Here is a 25,882-nt window from a genome sequence, read left to right as displayed (position 1 = left end):
AGACAGCTAAAAGTGGAATGTGAACGCCTCTAGAAAGGAGGTTAAGAAGGTGGGGAAAAGGTAGGTATTGCACTGTCTTAAAATATTACATTATCTTGAAAAAGTGTGTATGCTTATATTGTGGTTAAAAACGAAGAACAAAATTTTGTAATTCACTTGCTGAGCGTGAAACACGGAACAACCAAACCTTGTCTCATGATGTAATTCTCAGGAAATATCTGACCCATAAAGGTTAAAACAGAAGTTGCATATCATCTCTGGCAACCTAGTATTAACTTGAAATAAAACAGGATATGCCTTCCATGCCCTCTTTATTTTTACTATTCATATGTATGGACTGGATTTCCTGTCAGAACTTTCACAAATATTTCTTTAGGAACAGTGGTTATAAATTAAACCTTTGGTAATTGGTGTTGTTCCCAAACAGGAGAAACAGCACCACAAAAAAGTCAGTTTCATCCTGAACTGTTTCCATAGCAACCATATTAAGCTGGAAGGATAAAGCACCTTTGTAGTCGCTGCTTCTATTGAATTACAATGTAAATGTTGATGCCTGCCTGGGAACGTCAAATGACAACAGGCTTACAGAAGGGGTTCAGTGGTTGTTTGCAGCTCTGGAATCCCAGACTAGAGTTGCCATCGAAGAGGCAGGCCTGGGCCATCTTGGCGTCTATTCACCCCAAATCTCCTCACCCCATCAAAACCACGCCACTAGCCATCTGGCCAGCTCATGAAAGGATGCTCACCTATGTGAAAATCTGTAATCTACCTGGTATCTTTTACACATCGGGACACGGAAAGTGTTTGCTCTGGATAAGAATGTTAAAAATGCAATTACACAACAGACTCGGCAATCTTTGTGTTTTTCCCCCCTCGGCGCAGAAAGTAAACTTCGGTCCCTCACTCTTCCGACAATGTCAAAAGTCCTCTTCAAGTGTGTGTTAAAAGCCCTGCGGTTGTGCTGCCCATTTGATTCCGGTTCGGCTGGCCTGGGGTACCTGGGTTCAGCTCTCCTTTAGGCCTTCCGTTCGACCCACAATCCCTAGTGGTGGCAAGTGTTTCTTTTTTTCCTGCCCCCCCCCCCCCCCCCCGCCCCCACGCGGCCGGCCTCCGGGAAGAAGGAAAGCGTGGCGTGAAGCCTACTCCTAGCAAATGACCCTCAGCTCCCACGGGCTGCAAACGTGCCGCCGCTCCACTCAGGTAAACTACGGAGTGAGTTACCTGCACTTGGAGAAGGGCCTTACCTGAGCGCGCCTCTGCCAATGGCAGCTCACCTGAGGGAGCTTTGCAGCCAATCACGGCGCAGCTCGTCCCTCGGGCTTGTATCCTTTAGTGAAAGAATTCAGCTCCTTGCGAGAAAGTTACCTGTGGCCGCCCAAGTCCGCCACTTTCTGCTCTGTGGCTGCCCATTGCCACCTTCCAGGAGGACTCCGCGCCGCCCGGCCGCCTCCGAGCTCGGGCCCCATGTGAGGGGCCCCCCCTTATCCCACCTTTCCGGCTAGGTGAGGGCGCGAGCGGGCGAGCGAGCGAGAGTGGTGAGGGGGGACGGAAAAGCAGAATTACCTGTAGCTCTTGTTCTGCCATCTCGGGCGCTCTCACACACCTTCACCTGCACAGACTTGAAAGTCCAGTTTCACCAGAGGCTGAGGCTCCAGGAAAAGGGGAGCGAGTTCATTGGATCAAACATGTCACAAGAGTCGGACAAGTAAGTGGATCACACGCGCCGGCTGCTGCTACTACCACTTTGGGCTGATGGCAACTGGTTTGTTATGTTTTTGTTTTTGTTTTTTAAGTAGCTATTGTTGGTTTTTTTTTTTCTTTCTTTTTTCTTTTTCTTTTTGGTGTATCCAGACTTCTCCAGATTGTGTTTCTACCCTGGTTAAGGGGAGAAACCCTACAAGAATGTGAATGTTTAATCCCCCCTTTGGGCCTTGATAGTCAAAGTAGGTTTTCCTCTTTTCTTCCTCCCTTGCGAATGGTCTCACCTCCCGTCTCCCAGGGCGAATACTTGCATATTGACAGAGGTTTTGGTAGATGAGGGCGGGAGGCCTGTTATTCCCCCCTCTCTTTAGTTGCTCCTACCGCTTTCAGGCTGCTAAGGCCATTTGGAAATTCAGCCGAGTTCCTGCGAGGTGTGCAAAGGGCCTGCGAGAAGAGCGGGTCTTGGCCGCTTTTGTGTGCGCGCAACAAAGAGCCTTTATCCTGGCGCAGAAACGGCCATCTTCCCGCACTGGGGCAGGAGAGTGCGTGTGTGCGCGCCCGCGTGTGCGCCCCTGGGCCGGGGCGAGGCGCGGGGTCGCGGGGCTCCAGCCCCCGCCCCGTCCCCCTCCCCCACGCTCCCGCGGTGTTTGGCCGCCTCACGCAGGTGCGGGAGGACCGGGCCCTACGGAAATGAGGGGAATTGATTTGAGGCCCCGATGTTGCACTTCCGTGGGGCGGGAAAGGCCGCCTGCGACTTGATTCACCCACGTCCGGACGGCGTGTGCACACCCCTGCGAGCCCCGGGCCCTGGCGCGGCCCGCCGGGCCCTGGCGCTCCACGCCGGCGGCCGCCACCTCTGGGGTGGCTGGCGGGGCAGCGAGGGTCGCGCCGGGCCTTCCTGGGGGGCTCGGAGGGCTCGGGGCGGCGGGGCCCGGCTTCCCGCGCCTCGAAGGCAGGGCGGGCAAGCGCGTCCTTTCCGTCCGGGACGGGAACTCTGGGCTCGCCCGGGATCGGCGGCCTGCGCGGCCCGCGCCGCGGGTAGCCGGGCCCCGGGCCCCGGTCCAGTCGCGTCCAGGCGGCCTCCCGCAGGCCTGGCCCCCGCCTCGGGGACGGCTTTGTGCTTAGCAGGGGGAGGTGGGGCAGAGGGCGGGAGCGGGAGGGAGCCGGAGGTGGGTCCCGCGGCCTTTCTTGGGATTAAGTGGCGACACTCCCTTCCCCCTCTCGGGCGCGTCCCTGGCTGGGAACTGGCTGAGTCCTCTTGGAAGTGCCTACGGGCCACCTTGCTGCCTGGTAACTTTGCTCTGGTGTGGCCACCCCAAGGAGACCTTCCTGAGGGTGTCTCCGCCGGGGCCAGGGCGCCGGGACGCCGTCGGACCCTCTCCTGACGTGGCCCGGGGCCAGTCCCAAACTGACGGACCCTGAGTGGGCAACAGGAATGCCCGGAGGACCTGTCCAGAGGTGGAGGGGCGGTCCATCTTCAAAGTAAAGCCGCTGGTAGAGTAGGCGTATCGAACAACACAGGCTGTCATGCTTAAAAATAAAAAATAAGCAAAACCCAAAACAACAACAAAACCCTACCAGATATTGGTACCGCTTTACCCACCAACGAAAAGCGGACTGCTGGCTACACAGCGGACGGGAAGAACTCCTGGAAACAAACGCTGGAAGAGGGTAGGAGTGGGGGTAGGGATAGGAAGGTGTGTGATTGTGGGAGTATTGCCCACCCCACCCCCGCCACATTTTCTCTGTAGCCTCTGAGAAGTCACTACTCGAGCTTGAAAACTCCAGTAGCCAGAAGTCGGAGATGACAGCAGAACTTTTTGGATTGTTTTGATCTTCGTGTCAAAAAAATGGTTGCAAATCGGAAAAGACTTACTGCAGTTCCTTAATTAAATCACACGATTAACATTTGGTTGCACTGCTTAGTTTTGTATTACAACATGACTCAAAATGAGTTCCTAATGAAAACGGGTCGATGTTTCTTTTGCCCTGTTAGACCTAGCGCCAAGAAACGATGTATTTAGTATTGAGAAAAGTTCAGCACAATGCATTACTTAATTTTTATGGGTAATAACTATTTGGGGTTACTTATATTTAAGGAAAATAGCTTTTATCTAATCCTGGTTTCCAAGACATAATTTTGTAGCCTGGGAAAAGTAATACTAATAAGAACGATACCCATAAAAGACTGCTGCAGCCCAATTGCCTCTCTTTGCCTGGGCTATTGAGAAATGCTTGAAATTAATAAACGATCGTTGGGATCAATTTTGGGAACTATAGCCTTTGTTTTCTTAACGTCCTCCGTCCTCCTCTAGCCGAGGACCGGCAGGGGTGGGTCCCGGATTCGCCGGCCTGAAGTTTATGCCATTGTGTGTGTTAGTTACGTGGGGTCGGGGTGTGGGCGCTAAGAAAAAGGACAGAAGAGCGAGTTACTGGGGCTTCCTGCTACAGCAAGCAGAGTCCTGAAGCTTGAGCTTTATCGGCTTCATGGGAAAACCACCTAGGAGGCATGTTTTCTAGAAGTAACCTAAAAGAATACACACAGGATATTTTCCCATAAACCCCATCAAAGTGTAGGTAATCTTTTGGTTAGCAGAGGAAGATAATTCCAGTTAGCAAGTCTGAACTGAAGTAGCATCATCTTTTTTATGGTTGTGGACTTTTCAGATTGAAACGTTCTGCTTTTTATGTTCTGTAATGTTGATGCTATCACTAATTAAAACAAAGTATTTTTAGGACAGCTTGTCTTTGTACATATTTGAAGATTCTCTGTTCCCTCTTAAATTTTATGAAGATTTATGATCTTTGTCAACAAGCTTGTGTATTCTAGCAAGGCAATGATAGATTTAGAAACTTTTTTTGCTGCCAAAACATACAAAATATATTGAGGATATAATATTATATATATATGTATATAATTTTGATATCCACAGGTATTTTTCATTACACAAATGTTTTCTGATTACCAGCTATTTGCAACATATTCAGATAGGCATTATAAGAGAATAAAAAGATGTATAAAGATGAGCCACGTCCTCCAGGGGCTTACATTCCCGTGGAAGGTGAGACGTGAGCAGACATAATTGTAATTAAGGCAATACCTGGTAAGTGCCTAAAAAAATCACAAAGAAAATATAATAATGTATTATCAGATCATGGTATATCAATCCTCCTTCTTACCTCGTTTTTGTCTAGGACAATTACTTTTAGGCATTCAATGTGGTTTAAGGAGTCTGGCCATTATTCCAGAAAAGAAACAGAAATTGCTCAAAGTTATAGATATCTCATGTGGTATAAACTTTCAAGTAATGGGATAAAACATTTTAATTAATTTTTTTACTCTTTAGTTTTATACATGCATGTTTGTTTCCATTTGGCTATATAAAATGTATTTTAAGATCATAAACATTAAGTAATCATATCTTCCTCAAACCACTAAAAACCGTTCATTTATTTGACAAATGTATCTTGAGTGCCAGGCATTGATCCTGGCATTGAGACCCACTAGTGAATAGAACAGAGTCCTTGCCCTCATGATGCTTACATTCTAGTGGGGGGGAAACAGACCATCAATCAAGAAGGAATACATAACAAAATAGAGGTTGATAAGTGATATGAAGGAAAGCAAAGCAGACCGAAGAGATTAAGAATAATGGGAGTTATTTTATATAAGGTGGTCAGGGATGGCCTCTGATGAGATGCACTGGAGATACCTGGGTCAAGAGTACAGGTCCATGGAAGAGCAAGTGCAAAGGCCCTGAGGTAGGAGAGTCCTTGGCATATTCAGAAAGGAGCCCATAAATCAGAGAGGTAGAGAGATAATGGTAATGAAGTAAACTAACAGTTCTCTCCTTCATAGTCCAGATATCTGTATATTTAAAAAATAGGCAATTATAAATGGTTCTGGCAATGGAGAGGTGAGTAAATAATAAGCTAATAGCATCAGCCTTATCTCTTTCCCCAAGTAGCACCAGTTTAATGGTTAAGCTCTAGTGTTCTCTTCCCTACAATGGATTAAATTCTATATACTCCTTAATTTAGAGATGAATAAGTTCACATATCCTAGAAGATTCCTGGAAACTGGAACAGAAGAAGAGGGACCAAGGACAGCTGGTGCTTGCTCTCTCACCCTGCTTTCCTGCCTTCCTCTTGCCCTAATCCAGTGCAAACTTGTATCCTTTAGGAAACAAGAGTTATCCACTGTGTTTGGAAGTGAGACACTCCAGTCTGCTTTGGTTAGCTTGGTAGCTTCAATGAAGTAAACTAATATACAGGCAAAATTAACATATTGAAAAATAAGAAAATGCTAGACAATAAGAATTTGGATTGACTTAAAAAAAAGTTAAATTACATGTGTGCCTAATAAATACACTATTGTCTTTACGTATATTGTGTTTAATAATAGAAATCTCTGAGAAATCCTTTAAATCATTGCTTTCCAAACTCATCTGATTCCAAAAATATCACCTGAGGCATTTGGTAAAACTACAGATCGCTGGGTCCCACCCCCTAGCTATGGAATCAGAGGGGCCAGGGCATCTGAATTTATAAATTGTCCCAGGTATATTTTATGTACATTTATGATAGTGTCAGTGAAATAATGCTTTAAGTGAGTACTCAACATTACTTTAAATAATAAATTCAGTATATATATATATGCATATATATGTATATATTTCAGTATATATATATATATGCATATATATATATACACATATATATACACACACACATACACACACACACACACATGCACACACTCAGGTGTATATCCACTGTGTCAGTGAAATGAAACCTGGGAGCTTTATTTTACATTCTTTGAGCTACCCTGTTTAAGCAACTTCTGATACTATTTCAATTTGGTTTAAGAATTCTTTGGCCCCCTGTCAATTTTGTTTGCTTTCGTTGTTTTGCTGAACTGCCCCTTCTGGAAGAATGGGATCCTTTTGACAGGTCATATATTTCCAGAGCTGCTAAGGACCTCATTTGGAGTGATGTCACCCATGTGGGTCTCTGCCAGGTTTGTAGCTAAGTGTCAAGCTCAGATTTTAGGCTGGAGCCTACTCACCAGGGAGTTAGGTTAGAGTTAGAAGGTCAACCTTGACCTTCTGCACTTTCACATTAGAACCTGAAACTAGTGCACCTTTTTGTAGGGATAGTCATTGAATTTAGACTCTATTCGGTAGCACAAGGTCAAAGATAACAAGTTCGAATCTGATGTTGTTCCTGGTGAAATGATTTAATGGGATGATGGTTGCAGTTTCATTTCTAGGGCTAAGGGTATCTTTAAGTATTACCTGATAAGATGGTAGTATACTGTCTATTGTCCTGTAAATAGGTCCTGTTTTAAACTGACCACCAGGATCAGGCCACCCAAATGGGCCCAGTGCCCTCTGATTCAAGGAGGATTAGAGTAAGTGCTGGAGCAGTTGATGAAGCACTATATCTAGCAATTTCTATTAGACTCTGCAGTCAAAAGGAGAATTTAAACAAGTAGTCAGCAAAGTCCAACATACATAGGCACATTTAAATAATAATACTCAGTAACCTAAGAAGTATTTGTTTGAAATCTATAGATAATTTTGAAAAGATTATTATTTTGATGTTAGGTTTTTAAATCTACTTAAAATTTTTTTAGTATTTATTTACTTATTTATTATTATTTTTTTTTTTTGAGAGAGAGAGAGACAGAGAGAGACAGAGAGATAGAGTGCAAACAGAGGAGGGACAGAGAGAGAGGGAGACACAGAATCCAAAAGCAGGCTCCAGGCTCTGAGCTGTCAGCACAGAGCCCGAAGCAGGGCTCAAACCCATGACCTGGGAGATCATGACCTGAACTGAAGTCAGTTGCTCAACCGACTGAGCCACCCAGGTGCCTCAAGCAAATGCTTTGGTTCCTCTTTGTGACTTTGATATAACTGGGCATACATTTCTGGTTAAAAAATGAACAGTTGGGATAAAGAGTATTTTCCCTCTTACTTCCTCCTCCCTAGTCTGAGCCAAATTTGTACCCCTTCCTTCCCTCCCTTCCTTCCTTTCTTCCTTAATCTGTCTGCTGATACTGCTTTCTTGATTGTTTTTTTCCCCTTATAGTACTTGGTGGAAATGGACACATGTATAGCGTCTATGCATTGAGATACATGTGAATCTGATTTTAGGTACTATTTTAGTCAGTGAACTTTACTGCATTCTCTTAGCATTCACATGGAGCATAGCATCCCATCCTTGTACCTGAGCCAAGAGTTAAGAAGATGGTAGTAGAAATGATGTTGCCTTATTTAAGTCAACTAAGTTTAACCTTGGAAAATGTTTACTTTTGAGTTATTCTTAGCATAAGAGAAACCTTATCCTAAGTCACTTAGAGTCTCCACTCATGATCCCTGGCTTCATATCAGGATGTGGACCTTCTCTTCCTTTTCAAAAGGGATTCAAGGATTCCTGCTCAATTATAACAACTAAGTCTAAGCTAAAATTGAGTAGTGATTGGCTTGGCAAACTTGTTCAGGAAAAATTCCTTAGCAAGCAGCAACAGGTTGAATAGGAATTTTTAGTTTGGCCCAGGAGGACTAGTCGTTGCTCAGTAACAACAACATGTACCTGGGAGTCCCTCAGACAGCTTCACAAGTCTTCAAATTGAGGCCCCCAAAGTTCGGGTTAACCTTCTTCTCCACCTGGCCTGCATATTTCCATCCTTTAGAGAAGTCCCAGCTCCTTGGTTCAAATCTGTGTATCCGTCCATCCATCCATCCATCCATCCATCCATCCATCCATCCATCACTAGGAAATTATATTTTATGCTGTAAGTCTTTTAATGGTAAATAGTAAAAAGGACTGGACTAAAATGGATTAAATGGGATAGAAACAAGAAAGTATCTATCTCTTTGAGGATCTACCTCCCAACCCCCACCCCATCCCACCCATTTTTAGTAGGAAGAGGATTAAACAGTGTTTAACTTGATGTGTTTTGGTGACTACCAGGATTAAAGTAACATTATTTCTAAAAACAGCATGTTTAGAATTGCTATATACAACACCATACAAGTACTCATTTTTAGAGTTCTTTGGAGACTCCTGGAAAAGCTGGTACATTTCAGGGGATTTCAATGTACATTTCAACAATAAGTAGGGTTATGGAGATTGTTTATGCATTTGAATGGGCATTCAGTGGAAAGCAATCGCTGCAGGGATGAAGAGCCTTATTTTACTTTGTAATGAACATGGCAATGAACTTTGTGGGGAGCACTTTTAAAGTGATCTGACTTCACATTCACTCGCAAGGAAATGCTTCCTTTACAAGTGTGAATGCAGACACCCTCCAGAGTAGAAAAAGACAGCAAGATTTGCTTGCTGTTTCTCTTTACTTTGGTGCCCGCCTTTCATCTGAACGCTGGATGTACAAGTATAGCTTACCCCCCCCCTTCCCGCCCCCCCCCCTTGCCACAGTCTTTTTTTTTTTAAGGTCTCTGAATTCAGACTGGAGTTTTAGAAAAGACAAGTGCAGTAAATGCAGTAAAGAGAGGAAGAGAAAGAGAGCAGGAAGAAACTGTTCTTTAGTCACTGTTAGAGTTGCCAGCATTTTCTTAGTAGGAGGAAAGTTGCTGCGCTACCTGGCTGATGTTTACTGTGGGATGGCGTGTGGCTATTTATCCTTCTGGGGAACTGATACTGACTTTAACTTGAAGCCTGGAATCCTAGAGCTAGGGAGGGCTGTAGAAATCACATAGGGCATGTGAGTACCCAAGATAGGATTTGGAGCTAAAAGTTTGGTGTAAGAAGTAAAGTGCCATACACTCTTAATTCTGTGTTGCATGTTGAGGTTGTAAGTATGGGTTGAAAATTGGACATTTTGATTAATTTGAAAAAAATATGCTGGCTTTTTGGGGAAGGGAGATTGGGAACAGGGGAGGCATTGCCTATTTACTTTTTAAAATAGGAACATGAATACATGAAATGCCTGTTTAAGGTTCTGATAGTATTAGTGTGAGTTAGAATGGACTTCCCTTCCCACACTCACCCCAAATCATTGTTTTTAGTTCTCAGTTCAGTGAGCCCCATAAAATAACTGCTTTTTGTACTTCTTGTATCTGACTTTTCGAAGAAGCGCAAGGAACAAAGGTAGCTCTTTTTTGCCTCTTTCCTGAATTGCCAATAAGATAACATAAGATCCAAGAACTCTTTTTTCATTATTTTCCATCTGTAAAATAAAATTGAAATAAATGAGCTCTGAGGATAATACCTGCTGCAAAATTCTGAGTCTCATTTTCTCCCCGCAGAGGGTTCTGGGCTGGTGGCGACTCACAGGAACTGTAAAGGGTGTTAGCAAGATAGGAAAGTACTGGGCACAATGGGACTTGCTTCCACTCCGAAACCACCCTCACCCCTTTAGCAGAATAAAAGGTGGTCTGACTAAGATGACAAAGACATCCGGCAGGTGGGAGAAATTCAGAGGGACACGTGGAATTCAGATGGGCAGGTAGGAAGTAAAATCAATGGGTTACCTAGAGGAGCCCCGCACAGCTTGGCTAGAATGATAGATAAAAGGTACAAGAAAATCAGATAAAAAGAGCTGGTAGGTACTCTGAGAACTCTTTCCAGAGAGAGTCTAGGAAGTGGGTTCCCCTGGGCAGGTTTGAGTGAGAATGAGGCAATATCAGAACAGATGGAACATTCAGTAAAATGTAGCAAGCTGAGAACCTTAGGCTAATTGGGAGAACCTCTCTCTCCCTTCCCTTCCCCTTCCCTCCTTCCCCTCCTCCCCCTCTTCCCCCTTCTCCTTTCTTCTTCCTTTTTCTTCTCCCCTTCTCCTCTTCTTCCCTACTCTTTTTCCTCCTAACAAAATACAATTCAGGGACACCTATTGCCAGACAATATTACCAAGCCAGTAGTTTAGTCAGTGTTCAGGAAAGGTATTAAATAATAGAAGGATAAGAATAGTATCTGTGGTTTCACTTCAGTTATTAGGTAATATATTATTTCACATCAGGCATACATAATGACCATTCATTTAGGTCTGGAATAAAATCTCCTCTAGTATCCTATTGTGTGATATGTAGGATTTAAGGTCTCTGAAGTCAATTTTCTCAGAAGTCAGTAACTGCTAACCAGGACAAAATGGATAATGGATTGTAGCTCTTGGAAGATTTTCACGTTGGAGGACTTTTTCTAGGTTACAAGTCCCTTTACATACATTTTTCTTCCCCTGCAGACCACGATTTTTTTTTTTTTTAAGCTGCTTTGGAGTCTTGGTGTCTCCTTTTAAAAATATGTATATCTTACATATCTTTGAAAGCATTTTAATAAAGGACAGATGCTTCAATAGAAATATGGTCAAAGAACATGAGTAGATAATGCACAAAAGTTATAAAAAACTGGGTTTGAGGAAAATACCTTTCTAGGAGGATTATAAATTATTGTAAACTTTCTGGAAGGCAGTGTGGTAAAACCGTTTGAAATGGGCCTACTTGTTGACAGGACACCTGGATTCCAGTTGTAGGGATTTGTCTTAAAGAAATAATCAAGACTATTAATTGTAGCATTATTTTTGAAAGCAAAACATCAGAAAATCCCTCTAGCGCCTAGCTCCAAAGGATTGGTTTCTGTGCTCAGTGAGATGGTGCGATTCTCTGCAAGCATAATAAATCCTATTAAAAATATTTAATGGCAGGAGAAAATGTTCGTGACGTATTGTGTTGGAAAGTTTACAGACAGAAAATAAAGCATCAATAATAATAGCAGTAACCCCACAATAGGTTAACAGTGGTTTGCTCTCTGGAGAAATTATAGATACTACTGTCTCTTACTTGTTAGTGAGCTTGCACTGCTTTTGTGATAAAAGGGAAAAATTTAAAGGTTACATTGTAAAATAGTCATTCCACCAGGGAGACATTTGAAAATAACGCTTACCTAGTCTACACAATGGAAAAGCCCGCCTGCTTGCTTGTTCCGGGTAGCATTTATCTGCTCTCCCCCCCCCCCCCCCCCCTCCAAAGAAGTCCCTGCCTCTCTCAGTACACTTCACTGCTGCTATGCCTCCCTCACCTGTAGCTTTGTTGGGTTTATGTCTCAACAACCTTGTATTTTTGGATTTGCCCAATTATCGGCTTCCAGCTATTTTTCAAAATAGAACAAATGGGTGTAGGAGTTTCCAACCCTCGTATAATTTGAAGCTGGGGAATGACTAAGAAGGAGAGAAACTCCTTCCACTCAGTAGGCTGTAGGTACCTGCATGGTTTCCCTTGGAGAAAATTCTCTGTAGAGGAGGCAGCCTTGACTCAGACTCTGCCTTGAGTGTTCTTGGGAGAGACTTGGTGATGAGCCCAGTTGTTTTTAAGCTATAGGAGGAACACGGAGAGCACAGAATATGACTTCCTTTAAAAATAAAAAGCAGTTGTCGGCAAGTTTGAGTTTCTGTTACTTTTTAACGACAATTTATTTTTTTCCACAATTTATTTTTTTCCATAACGTAGACTTGCATTTTCCCTGGAGGGCCGAGCGAGTGACTCATCTACCTGCTTCTACAAGCTGGTACATAGATCATGCCAGACGGGCGCTGGAGTCTGTTAGTTAAGCTGTATGAGATTGCATCACTGGATTTCCTGCAGGCTCTTTAATGGAGTCTTTGTAGAAAATATGAAATTATTTGCTTATCAACATACCCGAGAGCATCCACAGTAGGGAACAAAAAGTACACAATATGAACTTGGGGGAGAAAATGGCCTTACAGAATCACTGCAGTTGCCAAACTTCTGTCAAGGAAAGAAAAAAAAAAAAAAAAAGGACGGGCGGGGGAAGGGTGGAGGGAGTTTTTTTTGAAAATGGAAATGAAGTCTGTAAATAGGAGCAAACCAAAGCAATGTTTGGCTATGGGAATCAACACAAGAGTTTGAAACAGAAACTCATGGTAAGTGTATCTTTTGGTTGTGGATTCAAAAGTGAAATTTGCAATTGCCCCTTTCTCTCCCATGCCTACCTGGTTTCCCCTCCCCCATATGTTCCTTCTTATAGTGCAGAAATTCATCAGACCTCAAATACTGTATCTTACATTTTCAAAAATCGTTATATTCTTTGAATGTTCAAAGTCTAAATAAAAGCACGTATTCTTACAGGGCTTGTGGGAGCCAGGAGCGAAGGGCTACAGTTTGTCTTTTTATTCGTATTTGTTGTCAATTTTAGTAAACAGCCTAACCCGTGTGGTTTGTATTCTGTTCAGCCACGTGAAACCACAAATTTGCTTTTTGAATTTGCCCGCAAATCTCGGTACACGATTCATTGATCACTTCTAGTATCCTGAGGTTGAAATAGACTGGGGTAGTGATTGTTTCTCTCTTTACTCATTTAAAAGACCCGTATGCTTTTTTTTTGTCTTCCTGATCCTTCCTAAACAATGAAATACCTGTGTGGTAGATACCTGGGATACATTTAATTACAAGTTGCAAGTTTTTCTATTGCAGCATACCCATGCTTGGCCAGGTGAAAATTGAACACACCACTGAGAGCTTTTTGGACTAACTAGATTTTGTTGTTGCACCAGTATTCCTAGACTATGGAGGACATTGAAAGGTTATGATTCTGAGATTTTTGTACTGACCCTAGGCTGGACAATTTTGTAAATCACTGTTTTGCAGCCTTTCTGCATGATAGGCTAAACTGCTTCCAAGGCCATCTCCCAGGCTGACTTTCATCGTAACTATTTTATAGTGTACTTCTGCATTTTCACGTGTGTGTGTGTGTGTGTGTGTGTGTGTGTGTTTTTAAGCGCCATTTTGGGTGGAGACTTTCTGATTATGAACATAATATATGGTCATTAGGAAAAACTGGAAACTAGAGAAAGTTATAGAGGAAAAATCATTCATAATTCCAGGATCCTAACACTGTATATTTTCTTACAGTGTCTAGTAAGTGCCTGCATATGAATGTGGTTATAAAAGAATATATAAATTATTATCCGCCCTTCTTACAACATTCATGCCATTCAGGGCTTTCCATTTAATGCTCTATTATTAGCATTTTACTTGTTTCTTAAGTATTCTACATAACACTTAAAGATGAAATCAGCCATCTTCTATTTTTATTTAGGCTGTTTTTACTTTTTCATTATTATAAATCATGCGTGTATATAAATCTTTGTATCTCTGGTTATTACTTCAGAATAGGTTTCTGGAAGTATAAAAATGAAAAGACATAAATATTTTTAGGTTCTTGATTTGTAATTTGAAAATGACTGCTAGAAAGAGTGTAGAGCCTTTTCTTCCTACAGTGGTGGAGAGTGTCTTTTGCACATCATGTCCTCAGTAAATGAGAATTACAATTTTTTTGTCAACTCGAGAGGCAAAATAAAAGGGTACTTTTGTTTTAACTTGCAGTTTGGTAATTAAGGAAGTTAACATTTTCTCAGATGTTTATTGGTCATTTATGTTTCTTTTTATTAAAGATCTGGCTCTTGCCCTAGCTACAGTTGTGTGGTGTCTTGGATGAGGGGACCTTGGGGCTGAGTTCCAGCCATGCTTCCCCTGGGCCTCTGCCCAGGGAAAAGGGCACCTTCCAACATCTGTACAAATGTACCATATGGGTTAGCAGGGCCCTCTTCTTACTTTTTCACTCATTAAAAAAATAAAAAACATCTATGATGCTGACATTTTTATTATTGATTTGTGAGGGCTTTTTACACAGTTATAATTATTAACCCTTTTATCAAAATTCTGGCTATCGTTTCCCCAACTTCCTGTTTGTCATTTAATTTCATGATGTAAACAATGTTCAGAGCTTTACATTTCTCGGTGACAAATAGTACAGCTCTTGTATGTGTGTGAGTACTTTCATGGCTTTCAAATTGTGATTTGGGAGTTTGAGATTAACCTTTAGGGACTTGTTAAAATCTTTTCTTTTGGTTTAGCCTTAGTTTTAAGGTTATTTGAAAGACCCTTGGGGGGAAAAAAAGACCCTTGATAAGGTAATTAATTCATAATTGATTGTAAAATCATTAGAATATACGATTTCTTTCAAAACAACCACTCAGTGGGGCACTTGGATGGCGCAGTCAGTTGAGCATCTGACTCTTGATTTTGGCTCAGGTCATGGGATGAAGCCCTATGTCTGGCTCAGTGCTGAGCTAGAGTCTGCTTGAGATTCTCTCTCTCTCCCTCTGCCCCTCTTGCTCACTCTCTCTCTCTCTTAAAAAACAAAAAAAACCAAAATACTATTACTTGGAGATGTTAACACTGCAAACACTTTGACGTGGATATTTTACTGTCTTTTCCATGTATGTACATACAAATATACTATGTATACAGAGACGAGATAGTAATTTACATACTGTTTAATAACATGTTTTTAATATTGATCGTGGATAGCTTTCTATGATAAATATTAAAAAAAATTTTTTTAATGTTTATTTATTTTGAGGGACAGAGAGAGACAGGGTTGTGAGCCCAGGAGGGTCAGAGTGAGAGGGAGACACAGAATCGCAAGCAGGCTCCAGGCTCCGAGCTGTCAGCACAGAGCCTGATGCAGGGCTCAAACCCACCAACCACTAGATCATGAACTGAGCTGAAGTCGGAGGCTTAACTGACTGAGCCACCCACGCACCCCTCATGATAAATATTTTTAATGGCCCATGGTTTTGCATGGAATGGAGACGCCCAAATTAAGCAGTTCCCTGTCATCATACATTTAGGTTTTTTTTTCTCAGTTTTTTACTATTAAAAGCCAATATTTGAATGATTATCCTCAGAGCTAAATCTTCATATACTTCTTAGTTATGTCCTTAAAATATGTTCTAATGAAGAGACATTCCTGATCAAAGGTATGCTCTTTTTAAAGACAATTTGGTTCATATTTCCAAATTGCCATCCAGATATTTTCTTCTCATTAACACCCACCAACGGTGTATCTGAGGGAGTCAGATTCCGAGTTCCTTCCCCAACAATGCATATTATCCTCTGTTTAGTATTTGCCAGTTTGATAGGGTAAAAGTGGTAAGTTATTTGGGACTGTGTTTCTTTCCATTTACTCAAATTGTCTTTTTTGTCTCAGGAGAGCTTTATGTTTTGATTTTAATATATATAGTATTTTGATATCTTAAAAGCTCCTGATGGGGTTTTATAAAGAGTTTGGCGCCACTAGGAAGAGTCAGCAGAATGTCCAGCCATGGTCTCTTGTCTCAGGACAAGTCACTGGGCCTGAGAACTGTCCCTAATTCACAGCCCCCATCCCTTGGCAAAGAAAGCAGTGACCCAGGTCTGCGCTCAGTCTCCCTAACCAAAGACCACAAGTTCAGGGAACTGCATCAAGGGATCGGGAGCCTATATCTCCAAGTTGACTGATGATGACTGAATACAGGATGAATATATTCGAACAACAAATAAGTGGTCACCGCACACATCTACTCCAGCTTGTGATTTATTGACTGCTTATAGGCCAGGCACAGAACTGGGCACCATGCCAGGTGCTGAGACCACAGAGATGAAACAGACTGCTAGTTTAAGGTCTGAGAAACTTAAACAATATAATTAGGGGAAAAAAAGTAATTAGAAAAAAAATGCACATTTACCTCCTATTTTGGAGGTAATTAGTTGTGGGAAAATTGGAGGCAGGAAGGGCCAAAATAAGACAAAATATTGCAAATCTTCGAATTTTCTGCTTTATTTTGATTTGAAAAGTCCTCTCACTGTTTTTCATTTCTCAGGCTTTGGTTTGGTCAGGCTTTTATCCATTGACATTTTGGGGGGGTCTATTATTATCGGTTTAAGAAACACTTTGGTTGTTTATCTAAATAGTAGGGCTATTTAAAATGGAGTCACTTTTCAAAGATAAATCTCTAGGGCTCTGTAATTAAACCTTGTATTAAAAAACTCTTCTAGAGCTATGGGGTTAAAACATGTTTCCATTCTCTGTCATGTGCATGTAGCTTGTAGCGTTAAAGGTGACATCTGTAGAAACTGGTAATTTATGGAACTGACTTGGTACTTTTCTAAACATCTCGGACAATTAGAAATTTATTTTAAAAGTGTTGGGGGCATTATAGCCAGCTGCATTAATAAGGAACTCATGGGGCGCTTGGGTGGCTCTGTCGGTTAAGCGGCCGACTTCGGCTCAGGTCATGATCTCGTGATCCGTGAGTTCAAGCCCCGCGTCGGGCTGTGTGCTGACAGCTCAGAGCCTGGAGCCTGTTTCGGATTCTGTGTCTCCCTCTCTCTGACCCTTCCCCGTTCATGCTCTGTCTCTCTCTGTCTCAAAAATAAATGTTAAAAAAAATTTCTTTTTCAAAAAAAAAAAAAAAAAAAGTAACTCATAATCTGGTTTGTGAATTATTGAGGCTTGTTTTCTTCAATCTTCTTATCATTAACCTTTTGGATATATAATTTTTTCCGCCCTAAAGACCTATCAAAGGCATGAAAAGGAAAATTCAGCTTAATTTGTTTGGCCACTGATTAAGGAGAAAAAAACATTTAATTCCAGTAGAAGGTAGAATTCATTATTTTATTTTAATTTTTTACTTATTTTTATTAAAAAATTTTTTTATGTTTATTCAATTTTGAAAGACAGAGATAGAGCACAAGCAGAGGTGGGGCAGAGAGAGAGGGGGGCACAGAATCTGAAGCACGCACTAGGCTCTGAGCCATCAGCACAGAGCCCGACACAGGGCTCGAACTCATGAACCGTGAGATCATGACCAGAGCCAAAGTCAGATGCTCAACCAACTGAGCCACCCAGGCATCCCTATTTTATTTTAATTTTTAAAAAATGTTTATTTTTCAGAGAAAGATACTGTGAGTGGAGGAGAGGCAGAGAGAGGGACATAGAGAATCCCAAGCAGGCTCTAGGCTGTCAGCTCAGAGCCTAATGTGGGGCTTGAACTCATGAACTGTGAGATCATGACCTGAGCTGAAATCAGGAATCCAATGCTTCACCGACTGAGCCACCCAGGAGCTCTTAGAATGCGTTAATTTAAATATATTCTTTGATTTTCCAGGATTTCATGTGAACCATGCTGTACTTTCTCTTGTTATTTAAAATTTTCTTAAAGCCATACATTTAAGAATTGTTTGATTAGGAAGTCTACCATTTGCAAGGTACAAATAGTGGCCTTCCCCCATGAAAACTATGTAGAACTATGTCATTGAAGGGCAATCTTTAGTCACATTGCATATTTTTCTCTTGTTTCCAGTCTGATCCTGGAATAAGTATTTGTTCATGATTTTATGATTTCTTTGTAAATATTTTAATGGCTACAGAGCATTACCTGTGGATTTACTCATTGACTTAAATTTAGGTTACATGTAGGTTAACATAGTTCTCACTGTATAAAATCATACTTTTATAAAAATTCTCAGACATAAAACCTTTCAAGATTTTTAGATCACTTCCTAGAATAAGTTTGTATGAGTGGAATTTACTGGATTAAAATATGTGAATATTTTTTAAAAATTTCATCACACAATAACTATACGTTTAGGGAGGAAAAAGACAAATACACCTTCTATAATTCTCTCCTACCATTTTCAACAGAATCTTGACAGTTTCTAGATGTGTTTCTAGGTATTATATATTTATTACATATGAATGTGTATGTATTTGAGAATTTTAAAAATTTTCATTTTTTCTACATAAATGATTTTATACATGTTATAATTTTGATTTTTCATGTCAATAATACAGAACACCTTCTTTTTAAATGGTTGTACAATATTCCACAGTATGAATATATGCGTGGCTAAAGGATGAATTCATAGAAGTGGGTTAAAGGCTAAGCATATTGAAATCTTAGAGTGTTCCTCAAAAATGCTACTTTAATATTCCAATCAATAATATTTGGATATACCCATCTGCCTACCTTCAACCAATGGATCTTTTCAGTCTCCAAAATTTTTGCTACCAGGAAAATTGTATCTATTCTCTTACTTTACATTTCTTTAATTCTTTTCATATATCTAAAAGCCATTTTTATTTATTTTTTCCCCTGTGGACTGTTAATGTTCTTTGCCTATTCTATTTCATTGTTGGCCTTTTTTTTTAAAAAATGGCTTTGTTGAGGTATAATTAATGCATAAAGAATTGCATATATTTGATGTGACATATTTTGCACGTGTCTTAATGTACAATTCAGTGAATTTGGAAATACGTAAGCACCTGTGATACCATTACCATAATCAAGATAATAGATATATCCAACACCTACCAGAGTTTCCTGTGTCCCTGTGTGGGTGTGTATGTTAAGAACACAACATCAGATTTACCTTCTTAGCGAATTTTGAAGTGCATAATACCGTATTGTTAACTACAGGGACTAATGTTGTATAGCAGCTCTCCATAATCTATTCATCTAGTATAACTGAAACTTTAAACCTGTTGTATAACAACTCCCCAGTTCACCCTCTCCCTAGCTGCTGGGGAATACAACCCAATGTTGTATTCTCTCCTTTTATGAGCTTGGCTACTTTAGACAGCTCATATAAGTCCTAGAGTATTTGTCTTTCTGTCTGTATCTGGCATATTTCACTTCACATAATGTCCTCCAGGTTTATGCATGTCGTTGCAAATGACAGGATTTCTATTTTTTAAAGGTGAAGTAATATTCCCCTGTATGTATACACCAAGGGAATTCCTTATCTATTCCTCTGTTAATGGACACTTGATTATTTGCATATCTTGGCCATTGTGAATAGTGACGCGATGCACAGTGAAGCGAAGATATTTCTTCGAGATCCTGATGTTCATTCTTTTGGATATATACCCAGAAGTGAGACTGCTGGTCTTTTAACTATGTTGTGTTTTTGGCTCCGCAGAGATTTTTGATTTTTACGTAGCTGAATTTATCTGTTTTCTTAAATGGCTTCTAGATTTTATCCCTTGCTTAGGAAGCCTTTCTCTATTTTAAAGTTACAAACAACCCCTTCCCCAACACTAATTTCTCCCAAATTTTATTCTGCGTTCTCTGCCTTATGATTTCACATTTCTATTGAAAGCTTTGATCCATCTGGAATTTACTTGATGAAGAAGTGAAGTAGGATTCATACTTAATTGTTTTTCCAGATGGCCACTCTATTGTGCCAATACCACTTATTGAATAACACATACTTCCCCTGCTTTTTGAAATCACATATTAAATATTTATGTGTATTGGGCTGTTTCTTTTTTTTTTTAATAAAAATTTTTAATGTTTTTACTCATTTTTGAGAGACAGAGAGAGAGGGAGACACAGAATCTGAAGCAGGCTCCAGGCTCTGAGCTGTCAGCACAGAGCCCGATGTGGGGCTTGAACTCACAGACCATGAGATCATGACCTGAGCCGAAGTTGGACGCTCAATCAACTGAGCCACCCAGGTGCCCCTTATTGGGACTTTTTCTTAACTCTTCATTCCTTTCCATTGATCTATCCATTTATGCTTCAGAAGCAACAATGTACCTATTCACTTATCTTTATAAAATGTTTCCATATCTGAAAGGAATGTGCCATATCATTACTTTTCTTTTAAAACATCTTCCTGGTTATTTTTGCCTTCTTTCTTTTCTATTTTTTTTTTTTTTTTCCATTTTCATATAAACTTCAGAATCAGCTGCTGTAGTTTTCAAGAAATCCTGATTTGGGTTTGGGGAAGAAGGAAGGGAATACATTAAATTTTATGGATACCTTTGGTATAGAGCTGATATTTTATTAATATTATAAATTTTTATTAATTTTGTAACTTTTAGTAATTTTAATTTTATTAATATTGTTAATATTGTATCTTACTATTTAAGAGGAGAGTATGTCTTGCTTCATTTATTTCTTTAATGTTTCTCATCAAAGATGATAGATCTTGCATCTTTACTGTTAAGTTATTTAAAAATAAGTTTTCTGGGATGCCTCGGTGGTTCAGTTGGTTAGGCACCCACTTCGACTCAGGTCATGATCTTGTGGTTCGTGAGTTCGAGTCCCTCATCGGACTCTCTGCTTTCAGCATACAGCCTTCTTTAGATCCTCTGTCCCCTCCTCTCTCTGCCCCTCACCTGCTTGTACTCTCTCTCTCTCTCTCTCTCTCTCTCTCTCTCTTAAAAATAAATAAATATTTAAAATATTTAAATTTTCTCAAAAGTATATTATCTTCTTGGTACTATTTTAAGTGGAGTCTTTTCTTTTTTTACATGTTTTAGCTGTGTTTTTTTTTTTTACTTAAAAAATTTTTTAATGTTGAAAATATATTCCAGTTAGTTAGCATATAGTGTAACAGTGATTTCAGGAGTAGATTCCTTAATGCCCCTTACCCATTTACCCATCTCCCCTCCCACAACCCCTCTAGTAACCCTCTGTTCTCCACTTTAAGAGTCTCTTATATTTTGTCCCCCTCCCTGTTTTTATATTATTTTTGCTTCCCTTCCCTTGTGTTCATCTGTTTTGTATCTTAAAGTTCTCGTATGAATAAAGTCATATGATATTGTCTTTCTCTGGCTGACTAATTTCACTTAGCATAATACCCTCCATTTCCATCCACATAGTTGCAAATGGCAAGATTTCATTCTTTTCGATTGTCAAGTAATAGTCCATTGTATGTGTATACCACATCTTCTTTATCCATTCATCCACCGATGGACATTTGAGCTCTTTCCATACTTTGGCTATTGTCAATCGTGCTGCTGTAAACATTGGGGTGCATGTGTCCCTTTGAAATAGCATACCTGTCTGTATACCTTGGATAAATACCTAGTAGTGCAATTGCTGGGTCATAGGGTAGTTCTATTTTTAATTTTTTGAGGAACCTCCATACTGTGTTCCACAGTGGCTCCACCAGCTTGCATTCCTACCAGCAGTGCAACAGAGATCCTCTTTCTCCGCATCCTTGCCAACATCTGTTGTTGCCTGAATTGTTAATGTTAGCCGTTCTGACAGGTGTGAGGTGGTATCTCATTGTGGTTTTGATTTGTATTTCCCTGATGATGAGTCATATTGAGCATTTTTTCATGTGTCGGTTGGCCATCTGGATGTCTTCTTTGGAGAAGTGCCTATTCATATCTTTTGCCCATTTCTTCACCGGATTATTTGTTTTTTGGGTGTTGAGTTTGATAAGTTCTTTATAGATTTTGGATGCTAACCCTTTATCTGATATGTCGTTTGCAAATATCTTCTCCCATTCCTTCGGTTGCCTTTTAGTTTTGCTGATTGTTTCCTTTGCTGTGCAGAAGATTTTTATTTTGATGAGGTCCCAATAGTGCACTTTTGCTTTTGTTTCCCTTACCTCTGGAGATGTGTTCAGTTAAGAAGCTGCGGCCAAGGTCAAAGGTTTTTGCCTGCTTTCTCCTCGAGGATTTTGATGGCTTCCTGTCTTACATTTAGGTCTTTCATCCATTTTGAGTTTATTTTTGTGTCTGGTGTAAAAAGTGGTCCAGGTTCATTTTTCTGCATGTCGCTGTCCAGTTTTCCCAGCACCACTTGCTGAAGAGACTGTGTTTATCCCATTGGGTATTCTTTCCTGCTTTGTCAAAGATTAGTTGGCCATACATTTGTGGGTCCATTTCTGGGTTCTCTATTCTGTTCCATTGATGTGAGTGTCTGTTTTTGTGCCAGTACCATACTGTCTTGGTGGTTACAGCTTTTGTAATACAGCTTGAAGTCTGTAGCTGGTTGTTTTTATATACCATAGGTATTGATTTTTAAATGTTATTTTTCATCCACCTACCTTACTTTATTACCTTTTGCTTGTAACAGTTGTTTTCCAGATTATTTTGGGTATCAGTTACTGAGGTCATATTGTGTGTAAATGATGTTTATTCATCTCTTCCAGTTTTTCCATCTTTTATTTCATTTTTATTTTTAAGTGTATCAGTCTATAACTATAGAACAGTATTAGCTAATACTAATATGTGTGAGAGTGGATATCCTTGTCTAACACCTTCAGGGTTTCAGCATTAAATATTATCTACTCTTTGAAAAGCTCTTGGTTTTATGTGCTCTTGTCTAACTGAACTCCTCTATTCTAGTATCTATCTATCCATTCATCTCCTCTTCTCCTCTCTCTGAGTCTCAAATTGTCTTATGTTATCTACAAATAATGATTATTTTTTCTCCTTTTCAGTTTTTCTGTTTTCTTAAATCTTTCTCTTGTTACATTGGTCAGGATGTAATGTATGATGTTGAAAAGCAAGGTAGCAGAGGACATTCTGGAAAGGAAGTGGTTTTAATGTCTCATTTTTAAGCATAATGGGACTATAGTTTTTTGGCTATCAACAATGATTTTCATATGAAGGTTATTCTCTTACTATTCTGATATCCATTAATAAATTTCCTACTTTTTTTGGGAACAGTCTTGTATTCCTGGGATAAGCCTTTTGTGGTCACAATGTGAAAACATATCGATAGATTCAGTTCATCAATATTACTTTGAGGATTTTATTTTGTATTCACCCCATTCTCAGTACTTACTGGAATTATGGCCTTTGTGACATGGGGAAGTTACTTCATTGCTCCGTGCCTCAGTTTCTCCTCCAGAAAACTAGAATAATAGTAAGAGATCTTGCCTCCCAGCATTGGGGTGAAGTGTATAAGTCCATGGTATATGGTAAATCTTCAGTAAATGTCAGCCATCATTAATCATTGACACTGTAACTGATCCTGTTCTCTTGTTACTTGTGTGTGTGTGTGTGTGTGTGTGTGTGTGTGTGTGCGTGCGCGTGCGCGCGCATGTGTGTATGGGTCTGTGCTGTCTTTTGCATTTTGATCTCCATGTTATGCCAGCTGATTAGATTGAGTGGGGAAACTTGCCATGTCTTACTACACTCTGCAATAATTCAACAATGTTAGAATGATGTATTGCTTGAAGGTTGCTTGTGCCTGGTGAAGGTCCTTGATGAACTTTTCAATTTCTTGTATGCTTCCTTTGTCTATTCAGGCTTTCTATTCAAGGCCAAGGTTTAGCATTTGTATTTTCCAGGAAATCATCAGTTTCTGATCTCTCTCTCTCTCTCTTTTTTTTTTTTTATCAGTGGTATGTCTTCTCATTTCTCACTCTTTTTTTGTTACTCAGATTTTACCTCTCCTACCATTACCTTCATCCCTGCCCCACGCTCACACACACACACACACACACACACACACACACTCACATACATACACAGACGCACACAGAGGACAGCTCATCATTGCTGTTATGGATAATTCAACTAGAAAAAAATGGGGCCACAGGAGAAAAGAGTTGGGCAGTGGTTCATGTAGATAGAACTGTTGTAAAATGTAAAAGGAGACTTTTTATCTCACATCAGACAAATATATATGTAAGATTTTGGCTCAGTTTATGTGTAAGTTAATTCAGAGCCTCCAAGAAGCTGTCACTAAGATGAGATTAATTAAGCAAGGACTTTATGAAGGGAATGCTTTATCCCAGGGTCCTGTGAGGAGCGGTAGGGAGGGCACTGGGTAAGGCTGGGAGAGCCCTAAGCCTGGAGGCAAGTGTGGCCCTGAATGTGGAAGAGAGGGGGGGGCATTGGGTGGAAGCCTCTTACCTGCCCAGCAGTCTATGGGAGCTTCTTCAGAGCCTTAGGAGTTCGGGTTAGCTCTGCACCTGCTTTAGCACTTGGGCTGAGCTCAGTCATTGGCAGCGGGCCGCTTAAGGGAGGCCTGGCTTCTGTGGCAGCTGTTCCCTGTCAGCTCTGTCTCCGCTGCTGGAGGTCTGCAGGATGCATTTGAGTGACTGTCACAGAGTAAAAGCTTCCTAACAGTGAGAACTTCCTAGCAGTGGAATGACTGCAGAGACTTGCTACTGCAGATGTTTAAGCAGAAGGACGTTGGTTGCAGGGGTGGTGGGGGTGGGTGGGTTACTTAGGTTTGAGGGAGTCTCAACCTTCAAGTACCAGTTCTGTCCTCTTGCCCCCCCCATCCCCAACCCTTCCTTTTCTCTCTCTGGTTCTTCTCCTCCCCTTCTCTGCTCCCTGCTCTTAACCCCGACCCCCCATCCTTCCCATCCTCCTCCTTTCCTCTTTCTTCTCATGTCTCTGTCTTTCTCTCTGTCCACATACACACACACACACACACGCACGCACGCACGCGCGCGCGCACACACACACACACACTCACATGCATGCGGTTGGGGTGTGTGTTATCACTCTTCCTACTTCGTAAGCTTTGTTTACAAATAAAACATTTCTTTTAATATTGAAATTAAACACCTCAGCACCTCCCTGCCTTCTCCCTTCCCTCAAACTGTCTTTCTCCCTCTCCTCTCTCTCTCCCAGGGCTTTGTCTCTCCATTAAGTTAAAGGATCTTGCAGTTGACTTGGTTTCAGTCCCGGTGTGCAACAGAGTCAGGGAAATAATACTGTGAAATGGGGCCAGGGAGCTTCTGTCCTCCTGTCCTTACGCTCCTGCTGTCCTTCAGAGTCACTGTTGAAAACCAAGGTGTATTGTTCATTGGTGGTTAAATTTTCAGGTTTTGATGGGAGGCAGTTGAAGGGTTCTTATGTACACCCTTTTAAAATTTTTATGTAAAAAAATTTTTTAATGTTTATTTATTTTTGAGAGAGAGAGAGAGAGAGAGCGAGAGAGAGCGCACAAGAGGGAGAGGGAGACACAGAATTTGAAGCAGGCTCCAGGCTCTGAGCTGTCAGTGCAGAGCCCCATGTGGGGCTTGAACTCACGAACTGTGAGATCATGACCTGAGCCGAAGTTGGAATGCTTACACCCAGGTCCCTCAGCTCACATACACCCTTTCTTCCCCCCCCCCCCCCCCCCCCCCAACATGCCGAGGGGCACCCATAGTGCTAGAGGCTGGGGCAGGGGAGACTGCCAATGTCAAGTAGGTAAGGTGTCCAGGAAAAGCTGCGGATTGCACCCAAGGCATCAGCCTGATGGTCCCTTCTGCTGAGGCTTCCATTAGAAACTCCTAGTATCTCTTGCCAGCCCACTGGCGTCCTCCAGGAATGGCTGACTAATTTTGAACCTTAAAATGTTAACGTGACTAGCTAATGTAGGTATACTTACTGTGCCACAGGTAGTGGTCTCAATATGTTACATGTATCAGCTCAATTCTTTCTCAAGTCACACCTCTGAGAGTTGATGAGAAAATGGGGTACAGAAAGGTCAAGTGGTGTGCCCGGGTCCCAGAGCTAACAGGCAGGAGAGCTGGGATTGGAAGCCCTCTGGTCTGATTCTTTCTTCTGAATGTAATCATCATGCTTCCTTGCCTTCGAAAGGGAACAGGCTAGGGGTCCTGATCCC

The 25,882-nt window shown here is 41.1% G+C and overlaps 2 protein-coding genes and 1 long non-coding RNA gene across 5 annotated transcripts in view; 2 read left to right on the top strand and 1 right to left on the bottom strand.

Moving 5' to 3' along the window:
- The window catches only part of LOC125924791 (uncharacterized), a 145,140-nt gene extending 143,487 nt beyond the window's left edge, over positions 1-1,653 (bottom strand). For both annotated transcript variants that reach the window (XR_007458576.1, XR_007458575.1), the window contains exon 1: positions 1,564-1,653. This is a non-coding gene — a long non-coding RNA (uncharacterized LOC125924791). The remainder of the gene's footprint in view (positions 1-1,563) is intronic.
- GRHL2 (grainyhead like transcription factor 2) overlaps positions 1,623-25,882 on the top strand; it is a 173,928-nt gene continuing 149,668 nt past the window's right edge. For both annotated transcript variants that reach the window (XM_049633542.1, XM_049633539.1), the window contains exon 1: positions 1,623-1,705. In XM_049633542.1, coding sequence (XP_049489499.1) covers positions 1,686-1,705 — 20 coding nt within the window. In that variant the 5' untranslated portion in view covers positions 1,623-1,685. The remainder of the gene's footprint in view (positions 1,706-25,882) is intronic.
- LOC125924782 (spidroin-2-like) lies at positions 2,418-3,993 on the top strand. Its single transcript, XM_049633558.1, has 2 exons — positions 2,418-3,372; positions 3,453-3,993. Exon 1 carries the CDS (start codon positions 2,418-2,420, stop codon positions 3,084-3,086), a length of 669 nt encoding a protein of 222 aa, XP_049489515.1. The 3' UTR covers positions 3,087-3,372; positions 3,453-3,993.

Source organism: Panthera uncia, chromosome F2, assembly GCF_023721935.1.
Source record: "Panthera uncia isolate 11264 chromosome F2, Puncia_PCG_1.0, whole genome shotgun sequence".
Taxonomy (NCBI): domain Eukaryota; kingdom Metazoa; phylum Chordata; class Mammalia; order Carnivora; family Felidae; genus Panthera; species Panthera uncia.
Note: the sequence above shows the minus strand (reverse complement) of the source record. Positions and strands in the feature narration are given on the sequence as shown.